At 43.6% G+C, this 21,191-nt stretch overlaps 1 protein-coding gene across 4 annotated transcripts in view; it reads left to right on the top strand.

Moving 5' to 3' along the window:
• Positions 1–9,185: 9,185 nt before the first annotated feature.
• Positions 9,186–21,191, top strand: part of UTRN (utrophin) — a gene marked incomplete at its 3' end in the record, with an annotated part of 327,257 nt that continues 315,251 nt past the window's right edge. For 2 of the 4 annotated variants that reach the window (XM_083496211.1, XM_083496214.1), the window contains exons 1-2: positions 9,186–9,812; positions 12,490–12,651. In XM_083496211.1, the coding sequence (XP_083352337.1) occupies positions 12,579–12,651 (73 nt within the window). In that variant the 5' untranslated portion in view covers positions 9,186–9,812; positions 12,490–12,578. Of the gene's footprint in view, positions 10,070–12,489; positions 12,652–21,191 lie in introns of all 4 variants that reach the window. The other 2 variants (XM_083496212.1, XM_083496213.1) reach the window with 2 other exon arrangements.

Genomic DNA, 21,191 nt, shown 5'->3' on the forward strand with positions numbered 1-21,191 from the left:
ATGGACTGCTTTAAATGTTGGCCACTTGAGAAGGGTGCTCAACCAGCTATGACTCCTGTGTCTTGCAAGTAGCAGGGACTGGCGGCAGCGATGGAGGGACGATGAGCAGTGTGCGAAAGGGCTCCACAGAGGGGCTGGCACCAACAAAGCCCAGCCTCCTACCTCCTCTAGGCAGGGCAGGGAGAAGCCAGGAGGGGGGAGGGAGGAGGCGCCAGCACCGTGTGAGAGGGAAGAATGTGTGCACTGGCAATCCACACGCTTATTCCCGGACCATCTGTGGGCCAGATATAGAAGGCAATTGGGCCTGATCCAGCCCGCGGACCTTAGTTTGCCAACCCATGGTCTAATCCTCTCTTAAAGGCATCACTGCCTCCTGTGGGAGCAAGTTCCATATTTGCTGTATGAAGAAAAACTTTCATTTGTCTGCCCTGAATCTTCCAACATTCAGCTTTTGTGATGTCCCTTAGTTCTAGTGTTATGACAGAGGGAGAATAACTTCTCTCTGTCCATTTTATCCATGTCATGCATCATTTTAGGAACTTCTATCATGTTGCGTCTTACTTGTCTTTCCTCTTAACTAAAAAGTCCCAAATGCTGCTGTTGTGTTATTTTCCTTTTTTTTTTCCATAGTAAAAAATTGTACATGCTTGTCGATGCTTTGTGTATGTTAACTGACGGTAAAAGGTTTGGAACAATAAGTAATGTGTGCAATCTGCACAGAAAACTCTTTACATGTGTGACTCTCTTTATCTGGAGTAGGTAAACTGCTAACATTCCTTCCCCCTGCCACATTCCTGTGCCTTTTCAGCTAACCCACTGGAGAAGGAAGTGACAGGGACTAGGTTAATTCTCCATCTCTTGGTCCAAACAAAGCACAAAACAAAAACTGAGTCAGTGGCTTAGGAATGAGAAAGCAGCTTATGTGTGCCCCCCATGGGACCCACCCCGACTCCCAGTCATGCTTACGGCCATAAATGTTGTTGGGGTGTGTATTTAAAAGTAGATTTTGAGCAGTCTAATACCCATTTACAAGTAGTCTAATATGCTTACTATCATACTATTTTTTCATTAAACATTCCAACACTGCTTATTAAGTACCAATGCTTGCCAATCAGACATCCAAGTACATTTAAGCTAATTGGCTAGAACATTAACATGTTTGGTTTTTTATTGAGCAAATACAACCTGCACATGTTTTTCATCATATCTCCATAAGAAAATAAACTGAAGGTGTGTTTGTGTGCACGCATGTGCACACAAGTTGACTGGTAATGTGGATTGTAATCTTCTCTGGTTTATCTGGTTCTTTTAATTTTCAGCTTTCCATCCTAACAACAATAATTATTAACTGGTGCAGTCAGATACACTAATGATCTGCAAAATAGGTGTGATTCAATATGTTAGTTTAAACTCCAGTTACTTCAGAGTCTGATCAAGGCAATTTTATTTGTTTTATATAAGGGTTACAAGAACCACTGAATGAGCACAATTTCTTTTCCCAGTTAAACAAGAGACAGATGGCATTTTTTCAGTGGAATAGTTATATATGCAGTGTAACACATAACTCATACCAAACTGAGCACAAAACAGGTGTGAAGCTAACAGAACAATAAAATGCAATGGAACAAAACTTGCATTTATAGTACTGAACAAAAGCTTGCTTTCTAAAGAGAAGTGTTATTGTTGCCAGTTGAAATTATCCACCTTGTTAAGAAGCTTTTGACAGGAAGGCAAACTGGTGGTGGTTATAACTGCTCATTAAGGGAATTTCTATACAATGTTCTTAAGGGGCTTGTTATCTTTTACAAAGATAACAAATCACTCCAGGGGTGTCATTAGAGCTTAAGGAATCCTTTAAAAATAATCCAAGGGGTTGTCGGCTGAGGTGCAAATGCATGTTACAAATAGGCTCCTAACATAGAGGCTCCCACAGTTAACATATGAAATGTAATGAAACCAGTCTTTGGACAGCTTCATTTTGAGTAGAGAATCTGGCTAGGGGACAAGAGGAACTAGCTGCCATTTTCCCACTCAAAACTTCCCAGCTACTTTGCCCAGTGTAGGCTTCCTGCAGGAAGGGGAGTAGTTTTGAGGAGGGACTCAGAGCAGAAAATATGTCAATTTAAAGCACAGAAACAGCAAATTCCAGTAGCCACCCACCCCTCCCTGCTTGCCACTCAGCATCTCAGCATTTCATTTCAAAATAATCAGTTGGATTTTGTTACACATATAGGAGAAAGGCCAAAGGCCAGTTCTTGGAAAAACTGCTTTGCCCACAGAAGGTCCCAAGCTCAATCCATGACATTTCCAGTTAGGGCTGGAATAAACCTTTCTGAAATCCCGAAGAGCCGCTGTCCATCAGACTACTAGATGATGCTGAGCAAGGTAGGCCAATGTTCTGACTCTGTATCAGACATCTTCCTATGTTCTTATATTTGCCACTGGTGAGAGGGCAAAGTTTAGGGTTGAGGCACAGTATAAACTGGTTCTAGTATAAATTGGAACACAACGTGATTGGGGGACATTATTGCTCTACAGTGGTACCTTGGGTTACAGATGATTCAGGTTACAGACTCCGCTAACCCAGAAATAGTACCTTGGGTTAAGAACTTTGCTTCAGGATGAGAACAGAAAGCATGCTCCAGCGGCACGGTGGCAGCAGGAGGCCCCATTACCTAAAGTGGTGCTTCAGGTTAAGAATGGACCTCCGGAACGAATTAAGTTTTTAACCCGAGGTACCACTGTATGTTTAATATGTACCATAGCTTCTTAAACATTTATGCTATTCTTACAATTGCTGGAGGCTGATACAATGCCCTCAAGGGTTCCCTGGTAATAAAGAAGAGTAGTGGCTCAATGGTATGCTGAAGATCCCAAGTTGAATCTTTGGCATTAACAGGTAGGATTGGGAAGGATCCCTGGAGATCTGCTGGATGGACCAGTGATGGCTCAATGTAAGGAAGTTTATTATGTTCCTAAGTGCAGCACTGAGCAGGTTTTAGTAGGGTAAATGCCTAATTTGTGCAATTCAGCAAAACAAGTTTCCTTCTCTTTGGGAAAACAAATCAGTCACTGTTCAAGACACTGATGTTTCTATCTTGATACTGCTCTATCACTACACACTGCTGGATTACAATTCAGTTTTAGTTACATGTTCAAATTGCGTTTGTACAGAACAATAGATTCATGTTTAAAACTTACATTTCCACATAGAAAATGGGCATAAACAACAACATGTACATATCTTGTCTGTAAATGTTATTATGCTTCTTCTTTTCAAATGCTGGCAGATCTTACAACGTGCTTTAAACAATTCAAAATACTGAACACTGCATTTCATTATGTGTAGATGAGTCAATGAGGTCTAGTTCTTACAGATTTAAGTCTAATAAAAACAAGATACAGTACTGTATTACAGACAAGATGCCAGAACAGGTGAGTATTTGCAAGGCAGGTGTCACCAGCCTTTTCAGGCCCATAGATACCTGCAGATTTTTGAGTGAGTCCTGTGGGTGTCACCCCCACAGCATACTACTCTCATATCAGTATCTCTTCTTCCCAAGAAACTGAAAGAGAAAGTGTGCATGTACACACATCACTTTCTGAATAAATCTGGATAAAAGTTTGATTCCATAGAATTCATCTGAGCCTTGAAAAGCTCATGCGGTGGAATCCAACATAGCACTAAGTCTCTCGTTCGGTGACCACAAGAATTTTCCCTTGGCAGATGAAGGTGATGGACTATATGACACTGGCTGAGATGACTGGCAGAATCCATGATCAGGGGAAAGAGACGGCGGAAGAAGATTGGAAGAAATTTAAAATCTATCTTAAGAACTATTATAAAATTGATGAATGCTAAAATGTCGAGGTTTTGAGAAAGAAAAGGAGATTACAGCGACATAAGATTAAGTTAAAGAAGAATAAGAAGAAATATATTTGATAAAATTATTTAGAATTTGCTGAAATAATTTTGGAAATTGGGATGTAGGAAGGGGAGGTTTGGGGGAGTCCGAGAAGTGAGGGATATGAAAAAAAGGTTATGAAATTATACATGTTTGTATGTCTTTTTATTTGTTTGTATTGTTTAAAATATTTTGTAAAACCAATAATTTTTTTTTAAAAAAACAAACAAACAAGAATTTTCCCTTGCACCATAGAATGTCCTCCGCCTTTCCTCCCCCTGAACATTTTCTAAGAGTTCCCCCAGCACTCTGGAACAGATTTTGGGAGGGTGCAGCTGATGCACCAGCCAAAGCTGGTGAGAGGCATTCTTCAGCATTTTATCCAGCTTGGGCCTCCACAGTTTCAAGAGCACTCCTAAACTGTGTACCTGTTCCTTTAAGTGCAACCCCATTTAGAACAGTTATTCTATATTGTATTGAATAATGTTGCGGCTGAATTTATGTGTAACCCACCCCAGGATTGTTAAATGAGGGGTGGGGTTTATATAATGATAAAACAAACAAATAGCACAGAAGCCGGCAACTTAGATTTTCTGCCAATGTAATTGCTACTGCAAACTTTGTAAAATGTGTTTTGAAAAGTTGTAGTAAACAACAGTAACATTAGGAAATGAAGTCTGCTACTTTGTATTACTAAATTTACCATGGGCAGACAGTAACTTTCAGTTGCTACAATGTAGCTGTGGTTATAGGCCTTGGTTAGTGGTTTCCTCTGACAGGAGGATTCAAAATATCAAGTTTTGATAGGACAATTATTGAACACTCTGTTGGCTCTCATTTGTCCAATTATTATATATCAGCTACTCATTCTTCCTCCTTTTTAAATGGTTTTCAGTGTTTTCAGTGCTGTTATTAATAGTTATTTATTTATTTGTTTCTTTAAAAAATGTATATACATAGATTGTGTGTGTTTTAGCTGTATTTGTTTTAATTCATGCTGTGAGCCACCTGGGAGAAAGGCAGGATATATATATATATATATATATATATATTTGTTTTCGTAGATTTTCACGGGTACAGGAATGCAGGTTTTGGTGTCCTCGGGTGTCTTCCCGTGTAAAAGTTGGGGTGTCTAGGCGACGTTTCGACGAGGTCTCACTCGTCATCTTCAGGCTGGTGCTTTCGGCTTCTTGTTACTGGAACAGAGCGGGATCTCAGTGTTTGAGTTCCTATAAATACTGTAGAGGGGTGTGGTGTATTGCCTCAAAAGTTCTGGGCAGAGGGGAAGTTCCCAGGCTAGTGTTCTTTTCTTCTTTTGTTCCTTAATTACTTGAGGGATATCTTGAGTGATTTCTTGAGTGATATTCTGAGTACCACTTAGGTGGGTCATTAGGTGTGGATTAGTTGCTAAAGCCTTCGTGTCTTGACCTCTTGAATTTGTGAAGAGTTTTTCTGGGAAGATGGCTGTACTGCACTTAGTTGTGCTTTGGCTTGGCTTCGTGTATAGGGGCGAGCTGTGGTTTTGTGCCCTGTGCCAGCCAGATCTGTGTAGGGATTGCAGGGGGGTGCAGCATCCGGAGGTGCCACTATGGTTTGGTTACTGGATGGTGTCTGTAATTTATCTGTGGAGAGGGTCTGGGTTTGGGTCTGGTGTGGTTGATTGGTGGTGGCGTTCTGTGTGCCTCTGGATCTGGTGTCGGTTTTTGTGGGGAGGGCTAATTTCCAGATGTCTGGCAGGCGGGACGTGTCGTCACGCTTGTTCATGTTGTGAGGGTGTTTCTCTATCTCGATGGCTTCCATGATTATTCTCTTGTGGTGATGTTCCATGTTAAAGAGCAATTTGGAATCTGCAAAATTAATTTCGTGTCCTGTTTCTTTCATGTGTTGGAAAAGAGAGGAAGATTTTTCTTCTTTTTTGACGGCATTCTTGTGTTCTGCGATCCGTGCATTTATTCGTCTGTTTGTTTGTCCAATGTACGTGGCTGGGCAGACTTTGCAGGGTATTTCATAGACCCCTTGGTTTTCCAACTGGATTTTATCTTTGGGGTTTCTGAGGATATTGGCTATTTTTTGGTTGGTGCAAAAGGCTGTTTTGATATTGTGTTTATGGAGGATTTTGCTAATTTTATCTGTAGTGCCCTTGATATAAGGAAGGAGGGCCATGCCATTGTTTTCTTCCGTGTCTTGGTTTTTGGGGGGTGTTTCTTTTTGGATTAGCTTCTTAACCCTGTTTTGCTGGTATCCATTGGCGATTAACACATTTGAGAGATTCTGTAACTCAGTTGTCAAGTGGTCTTTGTCAGCCAGGCGTTTGGTTCTGGAGATGAGGGTCTTGGCTACGGAGTTTATTTGTGCAGGGTGGTGGTGTGATTGAGCATGTAAGTAGCGGTTGGTGTGTGTTTTTTTCCGGTAGATAGTGTGTCCTAGGGAGCCATCAGGTTTTTTGTAGATTAGGACGTCAAGGAAGGGAAGCTGGTTGTTGGCTTCTATTTCCATAGTGAATTGTATTTTGGGGTGTAGGCTGTTGAGATGTGTGAGGAAGCTATCTAGTTTTTCTTTCCCGTGTGGCCAAATTACAAAGGTGTCGTCAACATATCTGAGCCAAAGTTTGGGTTTGTGTTCTGACTTGTCTAAAGCATTGGTTTCAAAGTGTTCCATGTACAGATTTGCGATGACCGGTGAGAGGGGTGATCCCATAGGTGCTCCTTCTATCTGTTTGTATCTTTGTCCATTGTGGATGAAGTACGTGTTGGTTAGGCAGTGGTTGGTCAGGTCCAGGATGTATTCGGGGGGATTGTATTTGTTTTGAATGGCTGTCAAGGCTTCATTAATGGGCACTTGTGTATCTCTCTTCACACAAGTGCCCATTAATGAAGCCTTGACAGCCATTCAAAACAAATACAATCCCCCCGAATACATCCTGGACCTGACCAACCACTGCCTAACCAACACGTACTTCATCCACAATGGACAAAGATACAAACAGATAGAAGGAGCACCTATGGGATCACCCCTCTCACCGGTCATCGCAAATCTGTACATGGAACACTTTGAAACCAATGCTTTAGACAAGTCAGAACACAAACCCAAACTTTGGCTCAGATATGTTGACGACACCTTTGTAATTTGGCCACACGGGAAAGAAAAACTAGATAGCTTCCTCACACATCTCAACAGCCTACACCCCAAAATACAATTCACTATGGAAATAGAAGCCAACAACCAGCTTCCCTTCCTTGACGTCCTAATCTACAAAAAACCTGATGGCTCCCTAGGACACACTATCTACCGGAAAAAAACACACACCAACCGCTACTTACATGCTCAATCACACCACCACCCTGCACAAATAAACTCCGTAGCCAAGACCCTCATCTCCAGAACCAAACGCCTGGCTGACAAAGACCACTTGACAACTGAGTTACAGAATCTCTCAAATGTGTTAATCGCCAATGGATACCAGCAAAACAGGGTTAAGAAGCTAATCCAAAAAGAAACACCCCCCAAAAACCAAGACACGGAAGAAAACAATGGCATGGCCCTCCTTCCTTATATCAAGGGCACTACAGATAAAATTAGCAAAATCCTCCATAAACACAATATCAAAACAGCCTTTTGCACCAACCAAAAAATAGCCAATATCCTCAGAAACCCCAAAGATAAAATCCAGTTGGAAAACCAAGGGGTCTATGAAATACCCTGCAAAGTCTGCCCAGCCACGTACATTGGACAAACAAACAGACGAATAAATGCACGGATCGCAGAACACAAGAATGCCGTCAAAAAAGAAGAAAAATCTTCCTCTCTTTTCCAACACATGAAAGAAACAGGACACGAAATTAATTTTGCAGATTCCAAATTGCTCTTTAACATGGAACATCACCACAAGAGAATAATCATGGAAGCCATCGAGATAGAGAAACACCCTCACAACATGAACAAGCGTGACGACACGTCCCGCCTGCCAGACATCTGGAAATTAGCCCTCCCCACAAAAACCGACACCAGATCCAGAGGCACACAGAACGCCACCACCAATCAACCACACCAGACCCAAACCCAGACCCTCTCCACAGATAAATTACAGACACCATCCAGTAACCAAACCATAGTGGCACCTCCGGATGCTGCACCCCCCTGCAATCCCTACACAGATCTGGCTGGCACAGGGCACAAAACCACAGCTCGCCCCTATACACGAAGCCAAGCCAAAGCACAACTAAGTGCAGTACAGCCATCTTCCCAGAAAAACTCTTCACAAATTCAAGAGGTCAAGACACGAAGGCTTTAGCAACTAATCCACACCTAATGACCCACCTAAGTGGTACTCAGAATATCACTCAAGAAATCACTCAAGATATCCCTCAAGTAATTAAGGAACAAAAGAAGAAAAGAACACTAGCCTGGGAACTTCCCCTCTGCCCAGAACTTTTGAGGCAATACACCACACCCCTCTACAGTATTTATAGGAACTCAAACACTGAGATCCCGCTCTGTTCCAGTAACAAGAAGCCGAAAGCACCAGCCTGAAGATGACGAGTGAGACCTCGTCGAAACGTCGCCTAGACACCCCAACTTTTACACGGGAAGACACCCGAGGACACCAAAACCTGCATATATATATATATATATATATGCAAGCACAAGGGCATCTGGTGTTTCAAGCAAAGGTTTTGCAAGGTAAACTCTCACGGTGGCTGTGATCCATGCATGCTTCCTCGAAAACAAGGCCCACTGTGCTCAGTGGGGCTTTACTCTTTGGTAAGCAAGCGTTCATAGGACTGTGGCCTCCCACGATGGCACATGCCAGTTCTGTGCCTCAATCCTAAACACGCCCAACTATGGACTGAATCCCCTCTCCAGCACAGTGAGACACTTATTTCCGAGCAAGCTAGTCTATGATCTGGCTGCACAATTTCTTAGTTTAACTTTGGGGTGGGGTGTGCCTTTAAGGGAAAGGCAGCAAAGGATTCCAGCTCTGGGCAATCTTGAGTTTCTCCTCTGACGGGGTAGCAGGTGACACACCGACCTCACTGGGCGAGTGCGGTCCTAGAATCATAAAACTGTAGCGTTGGGAGGGTGGGACACCACCAGGGTCATCTAGCCCAACCCCCTGCAATGCAGGCATCTTCTGCCCCAAGCGGGACTCGAACTCTGAGCCCTCCTGTCGAAGAGTCCCACGCTCGGCAGGGCGCCCCAGGCACAGGAAAGGGGGTCCGAGTTGATTGGCAGGCCGGCAGGCCACGTGACACTGCCACGCCGCGTTCCCAGCGCTAGAGTGTGGCGCTGCCTGCGCTGCAGCTCCGACGAGGGAAGGAAGGAGGGAGGGAGGCAGAGCGAGTGGCTGCGCGCGCGCGCGTTCCAGGAACAAAGTTCCAGGCGCCGCGAAAAAAAGTTCGCTGAGAGAGTCCCTGTCCAGGCGGCGGCGTCGTGCAAACTCCTGGTTGCAGGAGGGGCTCAGGCTGCCCAAGTGGCTGAGGCGAGAGGCGAGGCAGGCTGGCTGTATCGCCCGCCCTTCGCAGCCGCGTCCTCCCCTGCTAGCGAGTGAGGAATCCCGGGGGCCCCAGGAGGAGCCGAGGCGGGGAGGGAAGGAGGGCGTGAGGGAGGGTCCGCCCTGAGGGGGCGGTGGTGGGAGAGGCTGCCTCAAGGAGCGGAGCGAGAGGCAGCCTCGGGGCGCGGAGCGAGCAGTTGGGACGCCGAAACTTTCTTTTGGTCCGAGGGGGTTTTGTTTAGTTTTGCTTTAGCAACTTCTTCAGGCTGTCGGCGCTGGGTTTCATTTTACTTTTGTCCCTCTGAGAGGGAGAGAAAGCAGCAGCCCTGCGCGGAATGGAGCCTGTGATTTGACTTGGCCGGGGCAGCAGCGGATCTGGCCGGCGCTTCTCTCCTCCTCCTGCTTCTTTCCAGCAGGTAAGCTGGTGAATAATTGACGACGCCGAAGAGCGTAATGCGATTCCGCGCAGGGGAGGACAAAAGGGCAGCAGCCCAAGAAGCGCTCTCTCGCTCTCTTTCGTCTCCCCCCGTGATCCTGGTGGATTGGAGACCACAGACAAGAGTTTCAAAGCCTGGTGTGGGGTTGCAGTTCTTCTCAGGAAACGAGCAGTCAGCTGGGGACAAAACTCTGCAAAGAAGCTGGATGCACGTGGGGATTGGAGTCTGACTCGTAGGTCGTAGCAAAGCCCCTTCTCTCTCTCTCTCCACCACCCCTTATGGGAAACGAAGAGGATCACCCAATTCCTTGGTGCTCCTCCTGCTTTTCTTACGCTACACGTGGCATCAGTGGACTCACCAATCTATTTCCAGAAGAAAAGAGTAGCACTTGAAAAAGAGTTGGCAAATTTGTCGTGTGCCATAGGCTTTGGAGGCGGAGAGGCCGCTTCATCGGATAACTTCTTTGGAATGGGTTGATAATATAGGAAAAGCCTTCCATTCGATTTGGAGCGTGGGTCTGGGTGCCCAGCTAGATTGTCAGTGGTAGGATGCTTGAAATGCAAGGAGGCTTTAATTGCTGAAAGTGTGCGCCACTGTCTTTAACCGCTTTTGCCTCCTCCTTCCCAAAAGAGCAGGTACAGGTTTAAAAGCTCCGCAAAATGGTCGCTTGTCTCGCTCACCTTTGGAGTTCTAGGTGCACTCAAAGCTTCTATGAAACACAAATTTCTCATTAGCTTTTCGGAGATACGAATTTCACTACCTGCATGCATTTTGTGGAAAGGGAATCAAAGGCGGCTTAGGCTAGAGTTAATTCTTTTCCTGTGCTAGTGGGTTTGATGGCCCTGGTTGTGCCCACCTATGCATGGAGGCATTGGTGGGTAAAATGAGTAGAGGAAACCACCTGTTGCTTCCACTTGAGGTGGAAGGCAGCTGCCACCTTCTTGCTTATCTTCCTTACACTCCCTCCAGACACATATGTAGTAGCTTGTGGAATAGTCACTGGTTATTTTAAGGCAAGAGAACAGTGACCTCACTTCTGTTGTTGTTGTTTTTAACTTACTTGGATTTGTTTCTAATTAAAAAACCCCCTTGCTTGCTTTGCTTTGAAGCAGAATGTGATGAGAGCAGGTGTTGGCTGTCCTGCTTCAGGCAAGCTCAGGGTTCTACAGAAAGGGCTGAATTGGGCTGGCCGTTTCCCTTGAGATTAATGTGTGCAATATCTGGAAAGATGTGTGGACTTGGCATACGAGCAGATTCTGAGGCAAGGGGTCTAGAATATTTTCTGGGCAGAAGTCATTGTAGCAAAAGTACCTTTGAAAGGCAACTAGAATATGAACTGATTATGTATGCTGTGGTTGCTTATGTGTGCATATAGTGTGTGTGGACAGCTGGGAAGGGCTGAGAGTTTGGGCTGGATGGAATCCAAACTCATTCTACGTGTGAAACTTGACTTTGACAGTTGTACCTGGCAATTCAAGCACTCACATGTTGAGTGAAAGTCTGAGCAGATTTCCTCATCTCAAGACTCATGACATAATTTGGTCTCTTTCCTTTCCCCCAATAGACTCATGGAGTGATACTGTTGGAAAGCTGAAGTCCATATCCTCTTTTTATCTTATTGCTTGCATGATGGCCTACAGCAAATTCCATCTCTCAGCTCCATTGAACCTTAGAAGGTGGCTGTAATACAAATAAAATGATGATATATTGTAAACAATTCTAAGCCCTTGGGGAATGGTGGGAAAATGTATTAATAGTGCATTGAGGCTTTAGTAGATTAGTATCATTATCTCCTTTTTTGTAGGAAATAAAAGTTAGAAAATAGACAGGGTTCAAGTTGAGAGACTTCATTGTCTTCCACCTAAAATGTTATATGGCTAAACTATATAAGAGGTAAATAACTCTTCCTCCTCCCTGTAGCATTCGGAGAGCTAACCAGTCTCATCCAGGCAGGCTTTGGAACAGCTGGAAAACTGTTTCCTTCCACATAAATAAGGAAGTCAACCCAGCCACTCCCAAGCTGTGTTCTAGTCTGTGGGCCAGGATTTCTTTAAAGTGGCAGGCGGTGATGAGAATTGTGCTCTTATAAAGTGTAAGGATGCAATCCTATGCACATTTACCTGAAGCAAAGTCCCACTAAATTCAGAAGGACTTGTGAGTAAACATATACAGGATTGAATTGCATTTGATTGTGTATGGAATAAATCTGTAAGTAACCTTATAACACAGGCTAATTGGATTTTGATTGTGACTTACTAGATATTGCTTGACCTTTGCCCATACACACACACACTGTCATGGATACTAAGTTTAAAAAGCACTCTGAAAGCACAGCATGGTACCATGTAATTAAGTGGGTAGTACTGAAAAGCTCGAGTTCTAGAATTTGTCAGCAGCCTCCTTAGGTCTTCCTTTTTTATCCTCTCCTGGAGTCTATCCTCCCATAGACTCTGATTACAGAGTAAATTGACCTTCAGGCATCTGTAAGATAAGGAACTAGTCCAAGGCTTAAAAGGAGCAGTGGAAAATGAGGATTTTTAATTACACAGTTTTAAAAATGAGGAGGCATGGATTGAAATAGTTGCAGCAATACCTATAAAGTCCTGCTTGAGAAGAACTATTTACATGTATTTATTTGAGTGTGTTTATGTTTCAGGTATTCAAAAGCAGGCTGGAGTGTGAGCAGTGTGGACAAAGATTTTAAATAATTCTACTCAGGAATTCTGAAGCTGGGGCGGAAAAAGGATGGCCAAGGTTTTGGATGAAGGACTAGATGGAGGGCGCAATGAGTTTAGCAACATCATTAAATCACGATCTGGTGAGTTTCAAGCAAAAGTTTCCAGTCCTTTTTCTTGAGAATGCTTCATGGTAAAAACAAACAAGTGCCATTTGCTTGTCATAAACAGAAGAGCTGAACTTCATGTTATGCACAAATGCATGTAGTGGTAGCCTGATGGCCCTTTTTGAAACAGGAAAAACCTGTTCAGGGAGCCTGCAGTTGGGAGTACTAGAGAAACAGCACTGCAGGAGAGAGGTGTTTTAACCATTTCTCAGCCCTTAAATGCCCTAGCACCTGCCCCTGAACCACGGGGGATTCAGATGCCTGTTCATCTTGTTTACTGTCACCTTCTCCAAAGCAGGCTACTTATTTGCAATATGGTACAATCAGTGGCTTTGCTACTGAAGTGCCATAACCTTCAATAACCCACCCAAACTGGCACTTCTTCTGTTAAAAGTACTCTCTGGCTACAATTATGCCACTTGTGTGTAAATGTAATTTGGTCCTTTAATTCAAACACCTGATGTGTCTGTCTGTCAAAGCATTGTTCTGTATGCTGGATTCCTGGTTCTACTTGAAAAGACTCTTGACGCAGCCATCATGAAATAAGAGTAATTATAGGCTTCTGTTTTTCTGCAGAGCTAATCATGTCTGTTTTTTTAGGACCCAATTACATTAGGCTTTATTAAGTCTTGTTTGGGCCACTTGTTTGCGGCTTAGAAAACTTACTGTGCACACTGCAAAATGCCTTTTAAAATATTTGTGAAGTTGAAGGTAGTACGTGTCTCTTCGGGAGTTCCCTCAGGTTCTAATTTAATGCCTTAGCATAAAACCAGAATTGCAGGACTGGTCAGGGCAGGGGAAAAAATGTTTTGCACACTTGGGAGTGTTTTTTCTTCTCTGTGCAGTCTTGGACTGTATCTTTCATGTGGACAGGGTGTGATTGCACATACTTTGAAAGAGCCCATTTGAAATTCTGTACTCCTTCCTGTCTGCTGCATCCATATATCTCTTGCCATGCACAAGTTATTTAGGCACTGCGCACTTTTCAGAATGGGCCATAGGGCCGTCTTTAGCATATGCGCCGCCGGGGTGCAAAGATCCACCCAGCGCCCCCAAATTCAGTTTAGGTCCCAAATTAACTTTTATTATGCCTTCTGTCACTATTATAATTTGAAAAATAGTGCTCGTGCCTGTGCGGTTCCAAAAGGAGGTTTTGTGTGTGTGTTTTGTTTAAAACCAGCTTTTTTAAAGAAGACAAAGAACGCATTGGGAGTCAGTGTAAAGACTCCATGCATGCGCTTACGGTCATAGGGAGGTGTCTGAAAGATGAGACGGGCGGGAATTATGCGCATGCGTGGGAGAGCCATCTCGGGCAGCCTTTCATTGGGAGAGTAACCTTATTTCTAGAGGAACTAGGAGGACCCTTGCGAGTGCGCATATACGAGTTCTTCTTCCGGAGCCTGTGCAAGCTCCTGTCGCTAGATAGGCACATTCTCTTTCTGTCTGTCTCTCCCTCTTTCTTGTCACTTGCCCTCCTCCCAGCTTTGGCGAGTGAGACTTTCCAGAGACTTCTCCCTGCTCTCCCTCCTGGCGCCCCCCAGAATTTGGTGCCCGGGTGCCCCGCACCCCTTGCACCCCTGGGTAAAGACGGCCCTGATGGGCCACAATGGTATGTTGTCAGTTCAATTGTTGAAGAATGAGAGCATTTCTCCCACTGCCCCCAGTCAGCTCACTTTCAAATACACATATATGTGGTTTGACTTATCACACAATTGGCTGGGTATAGGAAGCAATTCTGTGCTTACTATTGGGGGTCAGATCTGAACCAGGGCTTGTTATGCTCCCAGTAAACCATGTCTAGTAAATCAAGAACAAACCTATAGATCTCAGTTTGCCAGGAGCGAACCAAACTACAATTCCAGGTTTTGATGTAATATGAAGTTAGGGATCATGGTTTGTTTATGTGCAGCGTGAAAGAGCCCCCTTAGTAGCATTCATGGTATGGTAAACTCTGAGATTGGCAGGTATTTGTTAGGTTTTTAACTTCTGAAAATAATTTTATTTGGAGATATGCTATATGTGCATATTTAAAGATTTATCAGCATACTTCATTTTTTTGTAATTCCTGAATTAAAAATACAAGCTTTAACTCTTGAACTTTTGTGATGTTAATTAAATTGGAGCCAGTGTGGTGTAGTGGTTATGAGTGGTAGTCACGTAATCTGGGGAACCGGGTTCGCGTCTCCGCTCCTCCACATGCAGCTGTTGGGTGACCTTGGGCCAGTCACACTTCTTTGAAGTCTCTCAGCCCCACTCACCTCACAGAGTGTTTGTTGTGGGGGAGGAAGGGAAAGGAGAATGTTAGCCGCTTTGAGACTCCTTAAAGGGAGTGAAAGGCGGGATATCAAATCCAAACTCTTAATTAGGTATATAAGCTCTATACCAGGAATGGATTGGTGTTGCTATACTCCAGCTTCCATCATTCTTGAGCATTGGCCATATTCCTGTGGTTGATGGGTGTTGGGATCCCCGTCAGAAGTGGAGGGCCAAAGGTTCTCCATTCCTGCTGTATAGGGAGGGATTATTTCTGAGTAAACATGCATAGAATTGCACTGTGCTGTTGAGCTGACCTAAACAGAAAGCCAGCTACAGAAATCATCGGAATTAGGCCTGCCTCTTGTATTTACCTTTTGCGAATTTTCCTGAATCTTAGTTATTTATTACTCTGCATACCTGAGATAGGAGCAGAATCTGGGAGAGGGATTTCTCAATGAAAAGGGTGCAGTTCTTCAAAATACACTAGTCAACAAATTAAAGACTTGTTGTCAGGACTGGCATTTGTGCTTTTCATCTTAATTGCTCCATAAAGGGAAAAGTGCTAAAGGGAAGGAATACTTGTGCTAGTCCTCAAATGGAGTATTCCTAAAGTGAAATAACTCTGTTCTGTAATGGATAATGCAGAATAAAAGGTATTATTATACTATGATTTGTATTTTGATAATGATCTCTATTTTATTTGGGTGATATTCAACCAATCATACTCTACATAGACACTTTTAAATCAATGGTCTTAAGTTACTTGCCCATTGATTTTAATGGGTCTTTTCTATGTGTGACTAATGTTGGATTTTGCCTTCTGTCAGTTGTATGTTATGTACAAATGATCTAATAAAAATAGTTGCTTGCCCTGGTGCAGAGGGATAAATATGTTTAAAAGTCTTTTGAAGATAGTTGTACACTTTCTCTTTCGTGAAGCTACCTTATATTTTAAAGGAGAATTTTTTTTAATCTTTATTTTAAACAAGCACACTAAATTAAGATGTTGCTTTGGATACCAAGAATGTTTTCATAACTTCAAGGCCCAAAAGCCAGCAATATAATCCAATAGTTTATTTTGTTTTTCCTGCTGGAATGCCAGAATTTTAGCTAGAGTGCAGTGCAGAAAGAATTCAACTAAAATATGTTACAGGTGGGAGTATTGTTTACTCTTAAAATTCTGAACAGTGACTTCTATTTCTAATCGCATTTACTTTCAACTCGTGCTAATAATCAATAATCTTTAGGTAAAATTAGTAGCAGATTACTAGTTCACACAACTCTTTCATTTGATGTTCAGTTGATGTTGACATTACTTCATCCTAGATAACTAATGCTAATGTTTGGAATTCCCATGCCATAGGAGGTGTCTTGTTTGACCTTGGCTCCATAACCTTCCCAGCCATAATCTATTGTTTCTTCCATTGAAGTCACTCAGTGGGGGCCATTATTTTGCATCTGGCAAGGTCAATGGGTTGCAGTTGCAGCATGCAATTCACTTATGTAGGGAAAAGTAAAGCTGTGCTGTATGTCAGGCATTCACAACAAAGCTGCAGCGCCCTGTTTCTCATGTTGGCTCACTAGAACAGTGTTTCCCAACCTTTTTTGGGCAAAGGCACACTTGTTTGATGAAAAAAATCTCGCGGCACACCACCATTACAGCCCCGTGACGTCAGCGTGCAGCGTCACACCGGGAGGGACGCACGAAAGTGAAAGTTTTCAATTTTTTTCCCTCCCCCTTGCCGGGGAACCTCCAAGCTTTGGGGGTGGGGGGGGAGGAGGCAGCAAAGCGAGGGACTGAGGGACGGCGGCAGCTGAGGCGGCGGCTGTTGTGGTGGTGGCGGCGATAGCGGGCGGAGGAGGGGGCGGCGGCGGGGCCGAGGTGGCCGGCGGTGGCAGGGGAGGCGGCGGCGGGTGGAGCAGGAGGGCGGCCGAGGCCGGTGAGGGAGTAGGGTTGCCCGGGGCTTGAGGAGCCGTCGCCGGGAGTTGCTGCTGCTGTTGCTGCTGCTGCCCGGACATGCCGGCCTCCTCCTCGTCCGCTGTCTCGCGCTCCTCCCTTTTGCACGTGCTGCCCCGCCGCCGCCCCATTGGCTGGGTCCTGTCAGCTGATCCTGTGTTATTTCCTGTGTGTGTGTGTGAGGGGAGAATGGAGAGAGAAACCTCGGCACCACCACCGCGGAGCCGCCCCCGGCTCGACGCGGATCCTTGCCGCCGCCGCCTCTCACTGCCCAACTCGCCCGCCTCCCTCCCACGGCACACCAGCCAACGTCTCACGGCACACTAGTGTGCCGCGGAACACCGGTTGGGAAACACTGCACTAGAAGTCTCTAGGAAGTCCACAAGCAGGGCACGGACAATAGTTCTCCTACACTATTGTACCCAGCAGGCTGTGTCTGAACCTGGAGGTCCCATTTAAATGTCATGGCTAATAACACTTTGTTCTTTGCAAATTTTGCTAAGCCCCCTTTAAAGCCATGTAAGCCAGTGGCCATCAACACATCTTGTGCCAGTGAATTCCATAAGTGTTGTATTCTGTGAAAAAGTACTTCATCTAAATCTATTGTTCTGAATATATTGCTAGTCAATTTCATTGGGTGAGCCCAAGTTTTCGTATTATTGGAGAAGGACAAAAAGTTATTTCTAATCATGCTGTAACATGGTTGAGAGTTGTGTTCAACTCTTTCATTTTTTCTCTTGTTTCATAACTTCACCATCACCACTTCCTAATATACAGGAGATATATATGTGTGTGTGTCTCTGTGTGTGTATATATAGGAGTGCCTGGCGTGCTCTGGTCCATGGGGTCACGAAGAGTCGGACATGACTAAATGACTAAACAACAACAACAACAACATATATATATATAAAACGTGTAAGAAGAAAACACAAAAAGCAAAAGTCTTGAGCTATTCATTGGAAGATTGGCATACACTTGTGCACTGCCTGGTAGATTTTTAGGCACGTTAGAAATTTTAAGTAGTCCATTGGTGCTTATTTCCATGTATGGTGGGATTGCCCTAAAGTAAAAGAATTTTATTAGTTTTTGCTAATAAAATAACAAAGCAACAAGCAGTAGTCTTTACAGAATATTTTTACAGAAGACATTGTAGACCTACACTGCAATGAGCTTTTTTGGCATATGTTAAAGCTGCAAGGATTGCTATCTGGGCTTCTCAATCTGGCTATTTTATTATATCACCATGTTGTTATAGAATTGTAGAGTTGGAAGGGACCCCGAGGGTCATCTAGTCCAACTCCTTGTAATGCAGGAATATGCAGCTGCCCCATATGGGGATCGAACCTGAAACCTTTGCATTACCAGCACCATGCTCTAATCAACTGAGCTATCCAGGCATATGAATGGCTGTCAGTAAGAACTAATTTTTATGCTGTTTACTGTTATATATTAGTGTTGCATTTTATTCTCACTGGTTTGTGAGCTGTCCAGAGAATATATGCTTATATATCATTAGACTTAATAAATAAATTCACTTAAAATATGGTGTTTATGACTCCTGTGACTTTTCAAGCAGTGATTGAACGATCTCTTTTCCCCCAAAGACTTTGTTTTTGCATTTTTGAAAGTAGTAATACAATCTCTTAAACACCAAATGTTCATTATGCACTCAGTACTCATTTTTTTCCAATGAGAGAGCCATGACTTAGAAGTATAATACAAATTTGGAAGCCCTGCAGATACTGGAGGTGGTTTACAGCCTACTGTTCATATGTTTTCCGCTATTTGTCATTCAAGGACCTTATAAGATCACTGAGTGACACCCAATGATGCCTGCCCACTTGTACATTGGAAATTTGCTAGTGCAACAGGACTGGTTTCTCTTTTCTCTCAAGGCATTCCCTAGATTTTTTTGGGGGGTGCTGGGGGGTCTCCAGTGGGGGTGGGGGACAGGAAGGAGAAGTCTGTTACTTGCTTGTGCTGGATCTTGTTGTTGTTGTTTAGTCATTTAGTCGTGTCTGACTCTTCGTGACCCCATGGACCAGAGCACGCCAGGCACTTCTGTCCTCCACTGCCTCCCGCAGTTTGGTCAAACTCATGCTGGTAGCTTCGAGAACACCATCCAACCAGCTCGTCCTCTGTCGTCCCCTTCTCCTTGTGCCCTCCATCTTCCCCAACATCAGGGTCTTTTCCAGGGAGTCTTCTCTTCTCATGAGGTGGCCAAAGTATTGGAGCCTCAGCTTCACGATCTGTCCTTCCAGTGAGCACTCAGGGCTGATTTCCTTAAGAATGGATACGTTTGATATTCTTGCAGTCCATGGGACTCTCAAGAGTCTCCTCCAGCATCATAATTCAAAAGCATCAATTCTTCGGCGATCAGCCTTCTTTATGGTCCAGCTCTCACTTCCATACATCACTACTAGGAAAACCATAGCTTTTACTATACAGACCTTTGTTGGCAAGGTGATGTCTCTACTTTTTAAGATGCTGTCTAGGTGCTGGATCTTACTTGCTGAAATTATTATTTTACTAAGGCCAAACTGCCATTCTGTAACTAATAATTTATGTTTTGAAAGTTTTAACACATGCACTGTTGTATTTAATAACTTCTCTTACTCTGCCTGGAATGTAATGGACTTGTGAGTTTAAATCTCTACTATGACCTACACAGAGATTTAAAGGAATGTGAAAGCACAGGTATGGCTAGCATTCTAGGATAGACTTCTGATGTAATTTTGGTTATCACATTCATATATATATATATATATATATATATATATATATATATATATATATGTATATATGTATATATGTATATATGTATATATGTATATGTATGTATGTATAAAGAGATTTTAAAATAATAATAATAATATTTAAACTGCCAGGCACGATCAGTTTAGTCTTACACTTTAATTGGCTTTTCTATCTTTACTTATGCAACAAAATAACAATTTTGTACTGCCTTGCTTGTTAATAGATACAAATGTTCATGCAATTCACCTTTGGTTTGCAAAAAATGCACAGCGAGGAGACGGCAATAGAAATATACCTATAATTTTAAAGAATTGCATAGTTTAAAATAGGAGATATGCTTTATAGCGTATGCTTGAGTTGACTTTTAACCTATCAGGATTTTCAGTTGTGATTATAGATTTTAGTATCCAGTGTTGAAACCTAACTGGTGCAAAGGTCTTCTGTGTGTGTGTGCAGTGGAACTTCTTCTCGCTCAGCCATTCCCTCCAGCCTACTGTGTGCTCTCAAAATCATCTCCAGAAGATTGGAGGACACTGCAGAGCAGATTTTGGGAATGTGCAATGGAAGGATACAAAACGGAAGTTGCATCATGCCAGTGGAACTAACAGTGGAACTAACTATGTGGAACATTCAGTAAAACCCAATGGCATATTCCTCAGTTTAAGTGTGGACCTCAAATCTACATGTGTAATAATCACTAGTACAGTCATACCTCGGGTTACAGACGCTTCAGGTTGTGCTTTACGGGTTATGGACCCTCCAAAACCTGGAAGTACCGGAATGGGTTACTTCTGGGTTTCGACGGTCGCGCGTGCACAGAAGCGCCAAATCACAACCCACGCATGCGCAGACACAACGCTGCGGGTTGCAAATGTGCCTCCCGCACGGATCATGTTCTCAACCTGAGTGTCCACTGTATTGGACGGCCTAAGTAACAAATAAAGCAGTTCTGGTTTCAAGAGACAAAGAGAGGTGACTTGAATACAGTGGTACCTCGGGTTACATACGCTTCAGGTTACATACGCTTCAGGTTACAGACTCCGCTAACCCAGAAATAGTGCTTCAGGTTAAGAACTTTGCTTCAGGATGAGAACAGAAATCGTGCTCCGGCAGTGCGGCAGCAGTGGGAGGCCCCATTAGCTAAAGTGGTGCTTCAGGTTAAGAACAATTTCAGGTTAAGTACGGACCTCCGGAACGAATTATGTACTTAACCCGAGGTACCACTGTATTGGCTTCTATGGAAAGGTGACAGTAGAAGTTCTGCCACTTGTGTAGCGTAGCACCGGGGTGGGGTGGGGATTGTTATTTGGCCTCAGGAAATTTCAAAGTGCACCTTTGTTATCTAATATACTTCCTTGACATCTGTTAAACCTTTAATAATACCAGAACCAGGAATGACAACTGTTTCCCTAAAGGAAAACCCCATACTGCAGTGATATGCTCACTTTTTGGAGAGTAAGATTCCTTAAAATCAGTGTACTGTAACTTACTTCTCAGTAGAAATGCTTAGGATCACACTGTTATAATTTTAATAAGCTTGTTAAAA

The sequence above is a fragment of the Podarcis liolepis genome (genome assembly GCF_965112155.1).
Source record: "Podarcis liolepis genome assembly, chromosome: 3".
In the NCBI taxonomy this organism is placed as follows: domain Eukaryota; kingdom Metazoa; phylum Chordata; class Lepidosauria; order Squamata; family Lacertidae; genus Podarcis; species Podarcis liolepis.